The sequence below is a fragment of the Pelophylax lessonae genome (assembly GCF_965119305.1).
Source record: "Pelophylax lessonae genome assembly, chromosome: 4".
Taxonomy (NCBI): Eukaryota; Metazoa; Chordata; class Amphibia; order Anura; family Ranidae; genus Pelophylax; species Pelophylax lessonae.
In genome coordinates this window covers 40,377,750-40,394,935 of record NC_138771.1, presented here as the reverse complement: position 1 = coordinate 40,394,935, position 17,186 = coordinate 40,377,750, and the positions used below count along the sequence as shown (strand labels likewise).

Sequence of the window (17,186 nt, the reverse complement as noted above, 5' to 3'; positions counted from 1 at the left end):
CTGCTGGCTCTGCCAAGTGGTGTTGGACCTGGAACTATGCAGGTACCATCAGATGGGAGGTGAGTTAGCCACAACTTGAGAAATGGCCAACCACCTTTAGAGGAACCCTAGGTTTTCAGAGGATCTGGGTTGAATATGGCTGTTTTAATAAATGTACAGCAGGCTTTCTACAAATGACCAGCAACAGTGCTCCTTTGTTAGCCAGCACGTCAGTAGCATTGAACATTTTATCAAGACTCATGGCATGTGAAGTAATGCACCTTAAATAATACATTGTCTTCCTTATTAGAGATCTGAGGTAACGTCTGCTAGTTTCATTTCATTTCAAAGACGTGCAGCATGTAACAGACTCCTGTGTCTTGAGATAGGTATTATAGCTAGGCTTTGGACAAGCAGCAGGAAAAGTTCTCTGCTCTCTATACATGCGGGATCATTTTTTTGTTAAAGCAAGCTTACAGGCAGTGAGAGAATTTGATAAATAATGTATTGTCTTTTGTCTTGCAGGAGCACTGGAGGGAGAGGCACAATCAGATCAGCTGTGGAAAGCTTACATAGCAAATCTAATAGGTTTGTAAATGAGATTTCTTTTTGTTCATTTGTTTTGGCTGTGAGGCAGCTATTAATCTGCTGTGGTCTGAAATGGTGATGTTTGCCACTATAGGAATAGTTATCACTCAGTCCAATTCTCTCCCTGTCTGAGCTCTTCTTCGACGCAACCTAATTTCACATTGGAGGAGTCGAGGCAACAGGCAGATAAAAGGAGAGACTATGGAATCTTTTTTTCTTTTCCAGTTGCTGTGCCATTTTCAAATATGGTATGGTGCTGATATTTGTAGAGGGCTAAAGACCTTGGGAAACCATGATAATACACCTACAATTTAAACCGAAAATGTTAAAATTGGTCTACATAGTTTATTGGTTAAAATTGGTTACATCGTTTATAAAGTCAAAAAAAGGCACAGGTTCATCCAGTTAAACCTATAACCTGTGTGTGTTATTTTTATTCTCTAACAATTCCCGTAGCCCTGTATATTCTGCTTCCTGAGGAAGACATCTAAAAGTTCTTTGAGGTTGTCAGCACTCTCAGCCAGTGCCACTTTTCGGGGAGGAAGATCTACATTTTTACTGCTCTAACAGTAAAAAAAAAAAACTTTGCACGATCTAAAGTTAAACTTTCTTTCTTTTAGCCTAAAATTGTGGCCCTGTGTCCTCTTCAGGGACCTCACAATAAACAGTTTATTACAGTTACTGAAATTCACCTTTAATATACACTCACCAACCACTTTATTAGGTATACCTTGCTAGTACCGGGTTGGACCCCCTTTTGCCTTCAGAACTGCCCTATTTCTTCATGGCATAGATTCAACAAGGTGTTGGAAATATTGCTCAGTGATTTTGGTCCATATTGACATGATAGCATCATGCAGTTGCTGCAAGTTTGTTGACTGCACATCCATGATGCGACTCTCCCGTTCCACCACATCCAAAAGGTGCTCTATTGGATGAGATGTGGTGAGTGTGGAGGCCATTGGAGTACAGTGAACTCATTGTCATGTTCGAAAAAGCAGTGGTGAGAAGATTTGAGCTTTGTGACATGGTGCATTATCCTGCTGGAAGGAGCTATCAGAAGATGGGTACACTGTAGACTTTAACCAGTTGCAAACCGGGCCATAGCCAAAAGACGGCTATAGCACGGTCGTCTAGTTCTGGGAGGGCGTACATGGACGTCCTCCCAGAATCTCGCTCCCGAACATGGGAGTGTCCGTGCTCGCCGGGTCCCGACGCATCACGGATCGTGGTAAAGGGCCAATGAAAGCGGTCCTTTACCACGTGATCGCTCCGTCCAATCAGTACAGCGTGCGAGGAGAGGAGATTAACTGCAGCTGCACGCCTCCTCTGCCTCAACCATGCCCCATCACAGTGCCTCATCCGTGCCCCATCACAGTGCCTCATCCGTGCCACATCCATGCATAATCTGTGCCATACCCGTGCCCACCCATGCCACCTCAGTGCTTATCAATGCCACATTTGTGCCCACCCATGCCACCTCAGTGCTCATTCATGCCACATCCGTGCTCATCCATGCCTTATCTGTGCCACATCCATGCCTCATCTGTGCCACATCCATGCCACATCTGTCCCCGCCCAAGCCACCTCAGTGCTCACCCATGCCACATCCATGCTCATCCATCCCACATCTGTGCCCGCCCATGCCACCTCAGTGCTCATCCATGCCACGTCTGTGCTCATCATGCCACGGAAGTGCTCATCCATGCCATGTCAGTGCTCATCTGTGCCACATCCATGCCACATCAGTGCTCATCCGTGCCACACCCATGCCACTTCAGTGGTCATCTGTGCCACGCCAGTGGTCATCTGTGCCACATCAATGCCACATCAGTGCTCATCCATGCCACATTCATGCCATGTCAGTGCTCATCTGTGCCACATCCATGCCACGTCAGGGCGATCATCTGTGCCTCACCCATACCACGTCAGTGCTCATCCGTGCCACAGCCATACCACATCAGGGCTAATCCATGCCACATCAGTGCTACATCCATCCCACGTCAGTGCTCATCAGTGCCACATCCATGCCACGTCAGTGCCCATCCGTGCCACATCAGTGCCACATCCATGCCACATCAGTGCCACATCCATGCCACATCAGTGCCACATCCATGCCACATCAGTGCTCATCCGGGCCACATCCATGCCACAGCAGTGCCACTACAATGCTTATCAGTTCCTCACAAAATTGTAATGGGAAGTCAGGAAATGATGGTGCTCCCTGCATGTTGGGCCTCTGTATTTGGCCAGGCTGTGGAAAAGTGTCACATATGTGGTATTGTCATACTCAGGAGGAGTAGCAGAATGTATTTTGGGGTGTAATATTTGCCATGTACATGCTATGTGTTAGAAATGTCTTATAAATTGACAACTTGTGTAAAAAAAAAAATGCGTTTTGGTTTTCTTTCCACATTTTCCAAAAACTTGTGGAAAAAAATGACATGTTCAAAAGACTCATTATGCCTCCTAGATCATGTGTTGGGGTGTTTTCTTTCCAAAATGGAGTCATTGTGTGGGCGTTTCCGTTGTCCTGGTGCTCCAGGACCTTCAAAAGTGTGATAGGTGGTCAGAAAATTATAAGTGTAATTTTTGCTTCTAGAACGCCTGACGGTGATCCTTGGATGTTGGGCCTCTGTATGTGGCCAGGCTGTGGAAAAGTCTCACACATGTGGTATCGCCATACTCATAAATTTTATAGGCAAGCCTGTAAATTTATGATAGCTAAATATTTAAATTCTTGCATGAGCCCAACCATGAATAGGGGGAGGACTGGGCTAGGGGGTGTTTGCCCCCTAGGCCAGTATAAATTATATATGATCAGCTAGTAGACCAAAATAGAGATTGGGGGACCCCCATGCTGTTTTTTGACAAAGTTGGTTGCTAAGGAGCAGCCTGGTTAGCTGGCCGCCACATCCTTAACAACCCACTAACAGCTGAATGTAAAAACAAAAGCAGACAATAAAAATTATGAAAAAAAAAGCATGGGTGACCCAGTCCATACCAGGTTCTTGAAGTCTGGTATGGATTTTAGGAGGAACCCCATGCCAAAATGTACAAAAAAACGGTGTGGAGACCCCCCTCAAAATCCATAACAGACCCTTATCCGAGCATGCAGCCTGGCAGGTCAGGAAAAGGGGGATGGGGGTTAGCGAGCAGGTCTAGAATGGATTTGGGGGGGGTGGGCACGCCGTTTTTTTTTTTTTTACATTTTGGCATGGGGTTTCCCTTGGGGTCTGGTATGGATTGGGGGGGGGGCATGCTGTTTTTTTATTCATTGTTTTTAATTGTCAGCATGTTCTTTTTTACAATCAGCTGTCAGTGAGGAACCCGCTGACAACCGATGAGACATCTGTTGATAAGGACCCAGCCTGCTCCTAAGCAACTAGCTATTTGTCAAAAATAGCCTGGGGGCTTGCAAATGAGTACCATGATACCCTTTTTGCATGCGGTAAAGCTAAGTGAATTGACCCTTTAATTCTGCCATTCTGTAATATAACAATGTATCCCAGTTGGCTTTTACATTTGTTTATTATTTTCATATTTGCTACAAAATCATTTATTTGTAACATTGCTCAAATTTTATCAATAAAAATGTACTGCTTAAAATTAAAACAGCATGCCCACCTTCCTGTTCTAACTCCGAAAAAGACCCAGGCAGAATCAAATAGCGCACCTTTCTTTCTGTTCCAACGCAGAAAAAGACCGGAATGAGACAGAGACTACGTAGATATTTTGAACAAGTTGGAAAATCTCTTTGTGCAATGATGAGCCGTTCCAGTTCTCTTTTTTTTCAACACATAGTGAAAACCTTAAATCTCCTGATCCTTACATTGGGTTTTTGAATCAAGCTGTTACTAGTAGGAAGTGGAGTTCAGTTAGGTAGGAAAAAATGAAAGGAAGCTCTATGAGTGGTCCTAATGAGAAAGTATGCTGGCAATCCTGCCCCATATCCCCCTGGTTTTTTTTTTAAATAAAAGCAGAATCCCCACTGGATCTCATACACATTTACGTGAAAGTAATTTTGCTGTGACCTTTACATGCTTGCTCTGAAACATTTTCATGAGTTAAAGATTTTTATTTCATGTTTAAGGTAGAAAGTGAACCTTTCAGTACAACATCTGGTGAGAGTACAAATGAGCTAGGTGCTGTATAGAGGGGCAAATGCATCCTCCAGACGGATGGTGAGACTTTTACTCATCTGCTGTAGTGCTAATGTTAACCACTTAAGCCCCGGAAGATTTTACCCCCTTCCTGACCAGGGCCTATTTTGCGATTCGACACTGCGTGACTTTAACGGACAATTGCGTGGTCGTGCGACGCTGTATCTAAACTAATTTGGCGTCCTTTTTTTCTGACGAACAGAGCTTTCTTTTGGTGGTATTTGATTACCTGTGCGATTTTTTGATCATGCGCTATAAACAAAAAAAGAGCGTAAATTTTCCAAAAATAACAATATTTTTCACATTTTTTTTATATGAAATTCCCCAAAAAAAAAGTAAAAATCTAAATTTTTTAACATTTTAGGCCATTTTTTTTTTTTACCATATGTTTGGTAAAAAAAAATCGCAAAAAGCGTATTTTGATTGGTTTGTGCAAAAATTATGCGTTTACTAACAAAGGGAAAGATTTTTGTCGTTTTTGTTGTTTTTTTTTTTTAACGCGTAATGGCGGCGATCTGCGATTTTTTTGGGGCGGACAGATCGGACCCTTGACTGACATTTTTGACACTTTTGGGGTTACCAGTGACATTACTACAGAAATCAGTGCTATACATATGCACTGTTACTGTAAAAATGACACTGGCAGTGAAGGAGTTAACTGTATTGGAGAGGGAGGGGTTAAGTGTGTCCTAGGGGCGTGATTCTAACTGTGATTGGCTGTGGCTTGATGTGTAAGAACAGTGATCAACGGTCCTACATAGTAGAATCGTTTGATCACCATTCTTACACAGGGGAGACTGACAGGCGGCTTTGTTTACACTAGCCGCCTGCCTTTCTCCCGCTGTCACGGACGATCGCGAGTGCCCGGCGGACATCGGGTCCACCGGGCACACGCGTGGGGGGGGTTTCCGTGACCGAGCGGGAGCGCGCATCCGACGGCGCACGCTCGCTCCCAAAACCCTTACAGGCTAGCGACGTAGCCCTACGTCGCTTTGCCTGTGAGGGGCTGACTGCCGACGTAAATAGTCGTGCGGCGGTCGGCAAGTGGTTAAGGGATAAGTCCACCCTAAAACTAAAATCTCTCCATCTATAGACCTCTACGATCTAAAACTAACCTATCTAGCCCTGTAAATAAGGAATCAGTATACATACCTTTTTGAAGCCGACCCGATCTCAAGCGGTGGAAGCTCTGCAGAGGACACGGCCGACAACGGCTGTGAAATGAATGGGAAGTGACGTCACCCATAGACTTACTATGGAGCTTCCATTGTCGGATGTGTCCTCTGCACCCGACCTCCACATCCAAGTCACAGCTGACAGCTCAGCGTGGAATCGGGTCGGATCGGCTTCAAAAAAGGTAAGTATACTGATTTCTTCTTTACAGGGCTAGATAGGTTAGTGTTAGATCATGGGGATTTTAGTGTTAGGGTGGACTTATACTTTAAGCTTTTCTTTGTCATATGAAAGAAAGAATCAGCTAGGTTATCTACGAGTGGTAGTGGGAACTTTAAGCACTGACCAGCCAGCCTAATCTTTACAGAGACTTTGTTTTCAGCCAATCCGAATAGCAATATTATCATGCAATGAGAGGGAAACCGTACAATCAATTCACTAAGAAGCATGAGTTATTGTAGCTACATTTATTACTTTTTCACACTATAATTTTCTAATCAAAACATTAATTTCACAAATATTGCGTAGGTGTGCAGTCATTATTTTTACATGATTATTTAATCACTGAAAGCTTCTACTTTTTAAGATTCATTGTTTTATCTCCTACACTGTTTTCTTTTATCTACACCCCAAATGGCTCCTTTTCCCCCAAAGCAAAACACACCCAAACACTCATAAATTAATCTTTGTGAAAATGACTGTTACAAGTAAAAAACACAAAAATGTAAAAAAATAAAAATGTATGCACTATAAATCTTTGGAATTATTATTTTAGTAAATTGGAAACTGCATTTTTGATCATAATAAATAACAAATATTGCAAATGTCCTGCTTTAATAATTTGGCACGAATGACTGTGCAGCAATACAAATCAGAAAGTATAATCTAAACATATAATGAGAAAAAGAGACAAAAAAACATGATACACAATGTCATGAATAATAAAGTTGATCTAATGCATCTAACTTTCTTTTTTTTTTTTAATCAGAAGAAAGTTTTATTTGAACAAATTCAAGCATACATGTTTCATAAACTCTCACACAAGAATGCAAAGTTGTAATGTACAAATTAGTAGAAAACAAATAGGCAATTACAGCTTCCAACTGCATAGAGCTCACTAAAGAGAACATACAGCCCCACCTAGTGGCTGAAAACAGAAATGACAGTGCAAATAGAGCATTAATATTTCACACTCCAAAGTCATATAATAGTAACCAGCATTGAGTAACCAACAACAGTCTACTCCGATATCCTATCTTTAATCAGGTCTACTGGGGCCAAGCCTGGGGCATCATACCAACCTCCCCAAACCCTCTCAAATTTAGCAGTGGAGTGGAAGTGCTTTTCCAGTAGAGAAGAATGATTTTACATGCCTGAAACAAGGCTCTGGAAACAGCATCCTTGGTAAAGACATCTAGTCAGGTCACATTTAAGCAGGTCTACTGGGGCCAAGCCTGGGGCATCATGCCAACCTCCCCAAACCCTCTCAAATTTACCAGGACATCTACGATGCTGTTAAATAACCTTTTCAAATCTTAAAGTAGTATCCATAGGGTCTACCTGTTCCTTAAACGATGGAGTGGAAGTGCTTTTCCAGGGGAGAAGAATGATTTTACATGCCTGAAACAAGGCTCTGGAAACAGCTTCCTTGGTAAAGGCATCTAGTATAATATCATCAAAAACTCCCAGCAGACAGCATCTGGGGTCAGGAGTGTTGTCTGTTTGGAATACTCTACTAACCATTGCAAGAACAGATGTCCAGTATCTGTGTAACTTGGGAAATGTCCACAGCATGTGGATGAGGTCCCCATGATCTCTGCTACAATTGGGGCAAACTGGTTCTGACCTCCAAACTTTCTTAAAGAAGGGCCAGTTTACTATACTTAGATGCTGAGGGGCAGACTGTGGCCACTGGGAGTAGAAAATGCCCCAGAGTCAGTGTAAACAGTGCCTCAGGTTTGGTGGTCTGTGGGATTAAAAAAAATTGCATAGCATCAGTAGAAGGAGGACTGGTGCCCCATCATTGGTACAAGTGGAAAGAATAGTGCCCCACTGTTGGTGTCAGTTGAAGGAATGGTGCCTTCATTGGTGTCAGTGGGATGAATATTGTCCCATATCAGTAAATGGAAGAGTGCCCCATAGGCCGGATAAAGGCAAGCATTAGACAAGCATCCAGCCTGTGTGTGGGTTAGGTGCCGCATTGTGTAGCGGGACAGGAAATCCTGAGTCTTGATTTTTAAAAAAACCTGGACCGGATCTTGTTCCCAACTAGAGCCACTTACAGCTGAGACAGTGGCTGACCCACAAGATGCAGAATGGAAGATGCCGACTGCCACTGTCATGGAGGCGTAGAATGCTGCCTGCCTAGTCCACACCCAAAAGGGAAGGCTTCCTGGAAGATAAACAGTCCCTGCACTGTCCTCCCTCTTTTGGAGCCTGTCCCTATCTCTAGTACTGTCTCTGACAGGCAGGGTTCCTTTTCCTATGCTAGCCACTTACAAAAAGCACTCCAAGCGTGAGAGCTGGAGTCTTAAAAAAGATGGCCACCAGAGTCACATGCATCAACATCCAATCAGAGCCCCATAGGCATATGGAATTACTAGGCATAAGGGATATATAATTTAATCTCCTTACAGGTATAGGCATAAGGACATCCTCATAGAGATTCCAAATAGTGGAAGCCCTTCAAATGTATTTATGTGTATATATATTATATAAATATATGCATTTTATTTTCTCACAATTTTTATTTTTATTCCTATTTTTTATATAAATATGCATCTACATCAATTTATATTTACATATTTTTTTTATATTTTTTCATGTAGGCCTCTTTATATAAGTAACTTTTTTCTTGATAGGTTCTGTTAATAATGTTAAAATGTCTTGGCTATTTCCAGTAGTATTCTGCACATAGGTGTCTTTAATTAGTATACCATAGAGTATTAGGTATAATTTATTATTATTATTTTTATTTTTATTTTATTGCTTGTATTTTGTAAAATTGAAAGGATAGGATATTATGAACCCGCGGAGGCTTGCCGTTATGCTGCTTGACAGGGGGGAGGTCACGATAGGCTGCATTTGCATAGGGTGTGGGGTTGCCGGAAACCATTGGATAAAATTCTTGTGCTATTAATTATTCAAAATGGCCACTGACCTGATATAAACCAGTGAGTGGAGCAAGATGGCGCCGCTTCCGATGATGTCAGAGTGATGAAACGCGTAGACCAGAAAACTGTTTGTGGATATAGCATACAGCCAGGTGTAGCTGCAAAGGCTGGATACCCCTGTTGCAAGGAGAGAGACGTCTGATGAATGAATTATCAGGAGGGGGCATGAGTGGAGACACCAGGCACACTGCATGCTGTTGTACAACCCCCTGGTTGTAACATCATCAAGTATCGTCCCTTTTATTGATACCATCATAAGGACCAGCAAGGATAATTGGAACACCTGACTAATTAACAGGGCACTGCACATTATCTATGGACTGTTCACTAAGCACAGATCACTTTGCATCAATGTATGGTTTATGTGTGTTTACATAGATTGTTTATGATTTGAGTATAATTGGAAGGTCACTTCACTTAGCACTTATTAGCACTTGCACTTTAATAATTTTTACACATGTTGCATAATAATTTATATTTATTTTGTATTATGGTGTTTGAAGAATGATATTCATACGGGTATATTAGTATTATATTGCACACTGAGCAGCGTCAAAACCCATTTTTTATATATATAGGTCCTATGACAGGCACTACCTCGGTAGCAGTCTAATAGGGGGTAGCAGCTCCAAGCACATCTAGCACTCCACCACATTCTGTTGATTATCCATAGCGCGGACCACACATACACATTAATTTATCCAATCGGATAGCTGCCTCCCTGTGACCAAGGAAATCAAGGAGGGGCCAAGTTTCTCTCAACTTCCTCCCCCACCTGCATTCCCCCTGTGGTTGAGCGCCACCTGAAGTGGAGAATACAGATTGCACCTGCCTATAAAAGGAATAGCGTTTTTGGTGCTTTTTAAAATTAGAGCCTATTTCAAATAATGTCTATCTATCTATCTATCTATCTATCTATCTATCTATCTATCTATCTATCTATCTATCTATCTATCTATCTATCTATCTATCTATCTATCTATCTATCTATCTATCTATCTATCTATCTATCTATCTATCTATCTATCTATCTATCTATCTATCTATCTATCTATCTATCTATCTATCTATCTATCTATCTATCTATCTATCTATCTATCTTAAAAAACCCTATTTACTCATCTAAGCCCACTGTTTACCTTACCAGTGCTTTTTTCGGTAGTGGAGACCAGGGAATATACACTATGTTACCAAAAATATAGGGACGCCTGCCTTTACACCCCTCTGAACTTTAACGGCATCCCAGTCTTAGTCTGTAGGGTTCAATATTGAGTTGGCCCACCCTTTGCAGCTTTAACAGCTTCAACTCTTCTGGGAAGGCTGTCCACAAGGTTTAGGAGTGTGTCTATGGGAATGTTTGACCATTCTTCCAGAAGCGCATTTGTGAGGTCAGGCACTGATATTGGAGAGAAGGCCTGGCTCGCAGTCTCAGCTCTAATTCAACCCAAAGGTGTTCTATTGGGTTGAGGTCAGGACTCTGTGCAGGCCAGTCAAGTTCCTCCACCCCAAACTCACTCATCCATGTTTTTATGGTACTTGCTTTGTACACTGGTCCAAATCATTTGGTGGAGGGGGGATTATGGTGTGGGGTTGTTTTTTAGGGGTTGGGCTTGGCCCCTTAGTTATAGCAAAGGGAACTCTTAAGGCGTCAGCATACCAAGACATTTTGGGCAATTTTATGCTCTCAACTTTGTGGAAACAGTTTGGGGATGGCCCCTTCCTGTTCCAACATGACTGCACACCAGTGCACAAAGCGATGCCATTAAAGTTCATGTGCGTGTAAAGGCAGGTGTCCCAATACTTTGCCGAAATCCGATCAATTATTTTCTCATGACCTCATCATGCCACTGCAGTCTTCTGGAGCCTGTGAAGATTGCACTGATGGACAGCCAATAGGTACTGTTCATGACACCCAAGCAGTAACATGCGCACCTGAAGAAGGATCCTCCAACTCTGCAGCCTAGAAAAAAGAATACTCTTACATTAAAGTAAAACTAAAGGCAATAGTCACATATAGTAGCTGGTGTGTTTTGGCATAATGTGTCTCAGCCCTTAGACCCGGTTCACACTACTCCGACTTGGGACACGACTTGTGCGACCTCAAGTCGCCTGTCATTACAAATTCAACGTAAATAAATGAATGAGAGCCGTCTTAATATGCACTACTGAAGTCGCTCCGACTTGTTTACATAGACTTCAATGGGATTCGCTTCTAAGTCGGATTCTTATCTATTTTCAAGCGACTGTGATCAGACTTTCCAGGAAGAAGAAAAAGATTACACAGGCATTCCCCACAGACAAAGTCGCCTATCATTTAAGTCACTTCAAAGTCTCTTCAAAGTCTCTTCAAAGGTTTCTTCAAAGTCATGCTAAAGTCGCGCTAAAATGTCGCTCCTTCATGGGGCGACTTTCTGGTCGCGGTAGTGTGAACCGGCTCTGAAACAGTCAACTGGTATACACAACAACAATGCCCAAAGGGACTTTGAGAGACACATTAAAATTGATACAAAATTCCAATTTATTCAAAACACATATCCTAAAAAATGACAAATCTAAAATGTAGTACATTTCAGCAAAAATGCACATGAAGAATATGAAGAGATAGTTACATGGGTTTCAACATTACTTATAGTCCATAAGAGTAGAGTTCTTGTACATTATCTCTGGATGCTTTTCACGAGGTTACCCTCACTTCTTCAGGAGAAATAAAAACTCATATATCTGCAAGGAGAGACCAGATCGTTAGAGAAGCGAAAAAAAAAAAAAAAAAAAAAGGGGGGGGGGGGAATTTCAAAGGTGTATTTACGATTCAAACAAGGTATCTGGAACCAACCCATACTGGATATAAGTCCAGCCAGGAGAGAAATGCCCACTGGTCCACACCGTGGACAGAGGTGGAACAATGCCAATCACTGGAAGATCCCAAATGTCTTGTGGGAAAAAGCCAGGTCATTAGAGAAGAGAAAAGCAAAAGGGGACAACATTCCAAAATTTCTATGTGGACCTTTAGTCCTCCTTAAATATATGCTTATATATCTAGAGGATCATTCTACCATCCACTCTCTGTATTATTTGTATGGGGGAGATTTGACTTTGTATGGGGTGATGGTGCATGAGATATAGCTTGAGGTATATGATTCCTTATAGGATACTCTCTTTTATATCTCCAGCTGAGGTGATGACACAGTGATTTTTATCTTTTTTCTACTCATTAAGACTTTTGTCTTTGCCCATCCCTTTCGGCCCCCTCCTCCATTTATTGAAATTGAATTATAGCTTCCATCAATGAAAAGCGCTCTATGAATAAAGGACAGGCAGATGAATGAAAGGTCCTTCTCCTCCATTCATATAGAGTTTTTCATTCATGCCATTTTAAAAGGACCATACCACCAGAAAACTGATTTATTGAATTCTCAACTATATTTGCTAAACTGAAAAGCTCTTTCTTTAACCGCTTGCCGACCGTGTACTGTATATATATTAGTGGCAGGACGGCTCTCCTATGCAGGATCATGTACCTAGTACATGATCCTGCACTTCCAGGTCTAGGGCCGATGACCCGCTCCTGCTGTGTCCAATCAGCGGGTCCGGCAGACTCTATGTCCCCCGAGACCTGGCGATCATTCAGGACACAAGCAGAACGCAAGTCTGCCTATGTAAAAAACGCAAATCACTGTTCTGCCAGTGGGGAAGGTATTGATCCTGCGTCCTGCAAAGCAGGGACATGGATCAATGCCTTCCCCTAGTACAAGCACCTCCCACACTGTTACCAAACACTGGCTAGGCATATATTTAACCCTTTGATCGTTCCATGATGTTAACCCTGTCCCAGGCAGTGTCAATAGTACAGTGACAGTGCATATGTTTAGCACTGATCACTGTATTAGTGTCACTGGTTCCTGAAAAAAGTGTCAAAAGTGTCTGATTTGTCCACCACAATGTCACAGATCACCAACATTACTAGTAAAAAAATAAATAAAAATTCCATAAATATATTTCATAGTTTGTATATATAGTTACATAGTTAGTCAGGTTGAAAAAAAGACACAAGTCCATCTGGTTCAAAAAAAAAAAAAAAAAAAAACAGTATTGAAAACCCAACCATACAATCCCATATACACAATCCTATACCCACAGTTGATCCAGAGGAAGGCGAAAAACACCCCCAGCAAAGCATGATCCAATTTGCTACAGCAGGGGAAAAAGATTCCTTCCTGATCCCCTGAGAGGCAATTGGATATTCCCTGGATCCACTTACCTAAAAAAAAAATGTAGTACCCATTTATATTATGTACACCTAGGAAAGAATCCAGGCCTTTTTTAAAGCAATCTAGTGAGCTGGCCAGAACCACTTCTGGAGGGAGTCTATTCCACATCTTCACAGCTCTTACAGTGAAGAAACCTTTCCGTATTCGGAGACTAAATCTGTTTTCCTCTAGACGTAAAGAGTTCCCCCTTGTAGATGCTTTAAGTTTTGTGCAAACCAATCAATATACACTTATTGGAATTTTTTTTTTTTTTTTACCAAAAATCTGTAGCAGAATACATATTGGCCTAAATTGATGAATAAATTTGATGTTTTACATTTTTTTATTGGATATGTTTTATAGCAGGAAGTAAAAAAACATATATATTTTTTTTTATTGTCTATCTTTTTTTGTTGATAGTGCAAAAAATAAAAACCACAGAGGTCATCAAATACCACCAAAAGAAAGCTCTATTTGTGGGAAAAAGAAGGACATCAATTCTATTTGGGTACAGCGTCGTACAACAGTAATGCATTGCCGTGTCGCATAAAAAAATGGTCTGATTATGAAAGGGGGGTAAATTTTTTCCGGAGCTGAAGTGGTTATAGAATATAGTAGATACTTGAATTTACAGTTTTAGTTTAGCAGCAGAGTCACTTAAATTATCATTTTTTTTTTTTAATCTTTAAATTTTAAAGATTAAATGATCATTTTTTTTTTAAATCTTTAAATTTTAAAGATTAAATGATAATTTTTTTTTTAATCTTTAAATTTTAAAGATTAAATGATCATTTTTTACCCAAAGTGATGAGCTGAGACCATCAAAAAGCAGAATAATGAAAAAAAAAGAAATCACAAATCTACCTGTCAATATTACAAAGGTGTCATTGGCAAAATTAAAACCTACTTCCTAATAGTAAACTTTATTCAACAATCCTTTTCACACAGTTTCTGCACTTTAACATTTGGAACATTGCCCATCTCTATAAAGACATTGTGAGAAGTCTGCCTTATTCCCATTTGGTACATTGTGCTGCCGCACAGCAGGTAGACACGGAAGATATGGCTCCAGGCTTCCATGCTTAGTGAACCCTGCTGTGACACACTGTGCTGTGCAGACACACATATGATATTGCCTTTTCTTCCTTTTACAGCTTCTGTGCAATGAACAAACTGTCATCTTTGCAATCTTGGCATTTTCTGATCTTTTTTTTAAGGAACAGCCATTACTTTATATACAAATATTGATGTAGAAAAAAAGCATGTTTCATAATTTGAAGCTCATAAGTCATTTTAGTAAAAGTAAATAGCATAAGAATGCATGCAGGAGCCCTGACTGAGACTAAATTAGATTGTAAGGGATGAATAAATAAAAAAAGTGCACAGCTGTTCAGTCTGAAAACGACATTGCCACGCCTACCCCTAGTGTAGGTAGTCAGACATTCTAGCTGGCTCTTTGTTCTTCAACCATAGCAGCCCCCTGTCCAGGGCTGGGAAAAGGGGTAGGCAGGAGGGGCAGATGCCTTGGGCACTGTGATATCATATGGGGGGGGGGGGGAGGCACCACAAGAAGATTGGTGGGGAGAGGATTTGTGTTGGGAGGGAAAATTTGGGGGGCAGCAGGGCATAGGAATTTTTCTAGGAGAGTAAATTTGGAGGGGGTGTGCTAGTGCTAGAAATGGTGATTTGGAGAGATTTGTGTTGGGAGAGGGATGGGGGAACAGGATATGTGCTAGGAGGGAGGATTTGGGGGGTTTATTCTAGAACAGGTGATATGGTAGAGGAGGGAGGGTATTTGTGCTAGGAGAGGAAATATTTTGGGGGGGGATTTTTGCAAGTAGGGATGATTGGGGGTACTTGTGCTAGGAGGTAAAATGGGGGGGGGGTGTTTGTGCTAGGAGGGAGGATGGGGGTACATTTTTGCTGGGAGGGGGCAATTTGGAGTTTGGGGATGAGGATCTATACGCAGAGGAGAAATTTGAGGGGTAGAGGATTTATGCTAGCAGAAGTGATTGTTTTTTTTTTTTGGGGGGGGGGGGGATTTGTGCTGGGGTGATATGGGGAGAGAAAAGGTTTGAGCTGGGAGTGGAGATGGAGGGGCAAAGATTTGTGCTGGGAGGGGAAATTTCATCAGGGGGATGGATTTATCCTGGGAGGAGGAGAAATTTATGCTTAGGGGGTAAGCATGCAGATTAGTGCTCAATTTTTTAGGGGAGGAGATTTTTGCTGAAATGCTCAGATATTTTGGGGGAGCAGTTTGGCATGTTTGCCCTAGGCTCTAGGTGACCTTGTTCTAGCACTGCCTGTCCCATAAGGCAAGCAGGCCTACGGTACTCAGTTGCCCCAAGGTCTTATACACAATGCTGTAGTGCCTGGCTACCATGCCGAGGCAGGCACAGGGTAACCAGAGCAAACAGTTACTTGTGATTGGCAGGCAGGGTGGTCCAATGGCAGCCCGGGTTCAAGGCAGGCAATGTTCAGATAGTAGTCAGGGTCAACTCTATGGTCAAAAGGCAAGCAGAGTTCAGAGAATATTTCAAAGTCCAATCTGAGGTTGATAACAAGAGAACCCAAACTAGCTGGCAGGACAGGGATCAGGCAAAGGCAAAAGTCAAGGCATGGGAACAAGGCAGGCAAACAGGGAGCTTGAAGCACGTGCAAACACTATCACAAGCATGACACAAGGGACTTGGCAGGCTTAAAACGGGTTTGGTCTCCACCCACAGGCTGTGTCTACATCAATCACCCTGCAGGTGAACAGTCAGACAGGGAGAGTACAGGTCAGCCAAAACCAGGATTACACACTCCTGACATATTTGTACATTTGCTTTGTGTGAATGCTAGCAAAATTGAATGTTGCTTGACTATGTTCTCTCTAGGCTGGATGTATTTTTCATGAGACTAGCGTAAATAAGGAAAATACTGTATTATGACCACTAGAGGGAGCTGATGATCATAGGAAATAACTACATAGGTAATATGTTTGTGAGCTCCATCTAATGGCTATAATTCAGTATTTTACTGATATATGCTGTTCTGATGAATGAAGAACATCTGAGCTGAAGAGAACATAGCCTAGTAACATTTAACTTTGCTAGCATTTGCATAGAACGAATGTACATGCAGTTTGCAGGATGAATAGCCTTGACAATGACAAAGGCACGATCAAGTCAAAGGTGTAAATTAGATTGTGAGACACAGGACACAATCTGTCCTAGTAAGTTTTGTTGGCAATCAGCTGATCTGAGACCCCCTAATTGTGATGCAGTAAAGCTATTTCCAAACACACCCATTGCAGTATATCTGCCATCTTTCATGTACAAAAGGCCTAAAAAAAGAATGCATTTTGTAAGAGTTTTTCACATTCACCAATCAGATTCAAAAATACTCTGGAACTTTTGTATTGGGATTGCTGATACAGAAAGCAGAGAGTACACTTTCGATACAGTTGAAATTGAGTTGCATAGGCACTAGCTACAGTGGATTCGAGCAGTGTTGTACAACCGGGGTTCCATTTGGGTTTCCCTGGGTTGCAAGGAGCACAGGACACAGTTTAACCTGGATCAGCATCATGAGTTCCCATGGTGTGGGTGGGCTGGCCACCAGCCCCATAACAACCAAAGAGGCTCTAGGTCAGGATGCACAACATCGTTTACTGTTATAGTGTTGGCGGCTGGCTCTCCAGCTAAATGGCAGCTCATGACGCTGATCTAACTGATGCTGACCCAGCATTCAGAAGAGGATGAAAATCTGGGTCCCTCAGACTTTCTTCATCTCCTACCCTCTGCCATGCTGCTGAAGCCAAAGGATAGGAAGGATAGGGCTCTGATGTAAAGAGGGAAATGTGTGATTGGGGGGCTCTG

The 17,186-nt window shown here is 42.0% G+C and overlaps 1 protein-coding gene across 2 annotated transcripts in view; it reads left to right on the top strand.

Moving 5' to 3' along the window:
* Window positions 1-17,186, top strand: part of ST8SIA2 (ST8 alpha-N-acetyl-neuraminide alpha-2,8-sialyltransferase 2) — a 504,425-nt gene that overhangs the window by 285,743 nt on the left and 201,496 nt on the right. The window contains exon 2 of one of the 2 annotated variants that reach the window (XM_082254688.1): window positions 505-567. The exons of the other annotated variant lie outside the window; for it this stretch is intronic. Coding sequence (XP_082110814.1) covers window positions 505-567 — 63 coding nt within the window. The remainder of the gene's footprint in view (window positions 1-504; window positions 568-17,186) is intronic. 2 annotated transcript variants of the gene reach the window in all.